At 39.5% G+C, this 3627-nt stretch overlaps 1 protein-coding gene across 1 annotated transcript; it reads right to left on the bottom strand.

Annotated features, from left to right (window-relative positions):
- Positions 1-2571: 2571 nt before the first annotated feature.
- On the bottom strand, positions 2572-3253 carry LOC144254966 (non-histone chromosomal protein HMG-17). Its single transcript, XM_077799017.1, has one exon. It carries the CDS (start codon positions 3153-3155, stop codon positions 2883-2885), a length of 273 nt encoding a protein of 90 aa, XP_077655143.1. The 5' UTR covers positions 3156-3253; the 3' UTR covers positions 2572-2882.
- Positions 3254-3627: the final 374 nt, after the last annotated feature.

The raw sequence follows: 3627 nt of genomic DNA, 5'->3' as shown, positions 1-3627 counted from the left end.
GTCTTATGACTCCAAGGCCCCTGCTAATTTCTCAAATAGACTGATTCACATGAACTTGGTCACCAAATCCTTGAATATAAAACTAGTGCCACTCTTGAAGGTTTAACTGACTTGATTTTTAAAAAAGCAAAAGGCATCTTTATACAGAAGCAGAATTGTAATAGGCATTAAATGTAAATAGGTAAATGAAAGCCATCATATTCATATATGCAGTATAATCACAACAGATTAGTCAGGTAAAGCACATATATATAGGTATGTGCTACTGCAGCTAGGCACAGTAGCACATACCTGTAATCCCAGCAACTCAGGAGGCTGAAGCAGGAAGATCAGTCAGTCTCTGCAAAAGTGAAGCACTAATCAACTCAGTGAGACCCTGTCTCTAAATAAACTTGAAAATAGAGCTGGGGATGTGGCTCAGTGACCAAGCGCCCCTGAGTTAAATCCTAGTACCTGCCCCCACCCCCCCCAAAAAAAAGAGAAATAAAATATGGAAACAAAATTTAGCTAAGGAAAAGCATACTCTTCCAGAAATCTACCCTTCACTGACTGTCAGACAGATGACTGGGCTCAATTGATCTGGGTCTGAACTAGTATTTGATTCAACCACATTTCAGCATAGGAAAGAATGTGGAGTGCCCCTCAATGTTTGTGCTACTGAGAGGATATTAAAAGATTAATGCAGCATGTTAACTGTACCAACTTATCATTTTAGTCAAGGAAAGGAACTATGTGACTGGGTTTCAAAACAAATCGATTATTTCAGGTTGCTTGAGATTGTTTTAAGTGCTTGCAAGCAGAGTAAGAGCAGCCAGAACCCACATCTTTATTGTAAACTGATTAGCTATGTATCCCATTTCACGATGAATTCCAGCTGTGTAGACTACAGTCCCGATTGTTGAGCAATTCCAAAAAAACATTTCTACCTATCAGCACTGCCCTTCTAAATGACAGGGTCGTTGGCAGAGATAAGAAAAATCAGTTGTTCCACTTATAACAGTATTGAGAAAAAACATTCTAACTTTGGAAAGATTTTTTTTAAAAAGCATTTCTAAAGGAGACATTTGACCCCATTCATGAATACACAAACCCCTTTATTGTTGGATTTTTGTTATGTACTATTTCCTTGGCTATTTGGGGAATGAGATTCAGACTATGTAGATCACTGGTGTAATGTGTTGTAGCCACATGTTCTTGCCTCATGCTCTTCTTATGCATTCTTTTTCTGTACTAATTTTAAAGAAACATTATGCAATGTGCTGTCAATTTATGCAGAACTGTTGAAGTGTGATGTCATTTTGGTCAAAATTAGATTGTATAAATTCAGAAACCCTAACCTGAGATGATTCAATTTCCCAGATTACTAGATTTACATATTAATAACTCCTAGGGTATTTTTCTTTTCGCCAGCTCTAATTGCAACCAGAATTTATGGCTTGGAATCTTTTAAAATCCAAATGCAATGGCCAAGTGCTTAAAGTTTGGAGCCTTGCCACAGTGTCACAGAGACCTCAGCAGACACAAATCTAAAAGGTTAGGGATCTGCGCTTCATTCTCTTTCCCCCCATGGGAGGATTCTCAGCACATTATTCAAGATATACTCTAATATTCCCAGCAAACTCCAATGCCAAATGATAGCTACAAGAGTATTTATGGCCCATTGGTTCAAAATGTGTTCACTTTTCTATTCACATTCATCTTTATCATAATATCATGATATATAAAAATGATGAATTCACAAATTTTCTCCTGGGCTTCAACATGCCAACTTTCATAGTACTTATAAATGGGAAAATTTTTTAAAAAGTGAAATCTGGGTCTGGGGTTGTGGCTCAGTGGTAGAGTGCTTACCTAGCAAGTGTGGGGCCCTGGGTTCAATCCTCAGCATTGCATAAAAATAAATAAATAAAGATATTGTGTCCAACTACAACTAAAAAATAAATATTAAAAAAATGAAATCTGTTTTGTTTGTGCATGTATCCTGAGCTATGAGTTTGGGGTTTTCTTATACAGTAATAGGATCTTCTGTAAAGGGAAGGAGTTAGTGAAAGTTTTTTTTTTTCCAAGCCAAACTGTATCCAGCTTTATTAAAGATACTTTTCATAAACAATCATGGTATTTCAGGCAGGACATGGGCAGACAATCGTTAACAGTATACAACAACTTTCAAACTCCCTTCTTGAATGGACTACCAAAATCAGAAAGCCACTATAAAACCCAATGAAGTCTTCATTTGATGCTCTGAATAGGGAAAGTTTAGAGTGAGGGTTGACATTTCACATTTAGCATGTTGTTTAACAACTTTTCACAAGCAGACCCTGACTTTCAGGAAATGAAAGGAAAATGGCAAAAATTATTAATCTGAAGATCCACAATCTAGAAAAGGAACTGCTGCTCTTCTGAGGGACACTATTCTCAATGACGTCACTGGAAAGTCCAGATTGCCCCACACACTGGTAAAACCAACTGTTGGGAATCAGGTCCCAACAGGTTTAGGGGAGTTAAGTCTATGCCAATGGCAGAGAGGGTCAGGAGGACATACAGATGAGTTTGAGTTTTTCCATACCACAAGGCATTTGTGCCAAGGTGGCTATGTGTGCCAACATCAGGGAATCCCTTCCTCTTAGGAACAAAGAGGAAGTCTCTCAAAACTAGAAGGGAAAGGTGTCTTCCCCCACAGCAATCCAGCTTTGGAGACATTCTACTAGTGACATATGCTCCTTCCCCCCCAAAACAACAATGAAGTGTTCTGTGTGCTAACAACATAGCTTAAAAAAAAAAAAAGTAAAACAAAATTCTGCATTTTTATAAAACTTGATAAAAAATAGTATTTCAAACTGTACAGTCACCAGAAGTACACAGTTATCAAAAACGCACACACTTCACTTGGCATCTCCAGCACCTTCAGCTTTCTGTGCCTGGTCTGTTTTGGCATCTCCATTTTCTGCAGGGTTATTCCCATCCTTGCCAGTGTCAGCTTTTCCCTTTTTCCCTTTGGGTACCTTCTCTCCCTTCTTTGCAGGGGCCTTTTTAGGCTTGGGCTCTGGCTTTGGAGGAGCAGGTTTGGCAGACAACCTTGCAGATCTTCTCTGTGGTTCGTCTTTCACCTTGGCTTTATCTCCTTTAGCATCCCCTTCAGCCTTTCTCTTGGGCATGGTGGCGACGGCGGCGGGACGCAGGCGCTGGACGCGGGGATGCAGCGGCGCGCGGCTTTGGTCGGTCCGGGGGTCATTCTCGCCTCTTCTTCTTCACACTGCTCTAGTGAAAGTGTTGATGCCACTCAAATCATACCTGTTCTCTTAACAGATAGAAAAAGCAAGCATTGTTTGGTGGTGTCGTTCTCAACTTAATTAAAAGAGTTTTTATTTCCATGCACATTTTAATGGTCAATTAGAGAGCTATTCCAAAGGCTATAGCAGGTTGGCTTTAAATTTTAAACTCTCTTACCCCTATTGAATGGCAAAACAAATAGGAGTGTGTTTCCCATTGAAGATCTCTTTTTAAGGAAGGCCTCTATAGTGTACCATTGACATGAGTAATGATTAAACCCAAAACCCTGGGAATGAAATCTCCTGGCAGAAAACAACTGAGATGAAGAATCAGGTTAGGACTGAGGGGACCGGAATA

The sequence above is a fragment of the Urocitellus parryii genome, chromosome 1 (genome assembly GCF_045843805.1).
Source record: "Urocitellus parryii isolate mUroPar1 chromosome 1, mUroPar1.hap1, whole genome shotgun sequence".
NCBI classification, from domain to species: Eukaryota; Metazoa; Chordata; class Mammalia; order Rodentia; family Sciuridae; genus Urocitellus; species Urocitellus parryii.
This window is presented reverse-complemented; position numbering and strand designations above follow the sequence as displayed.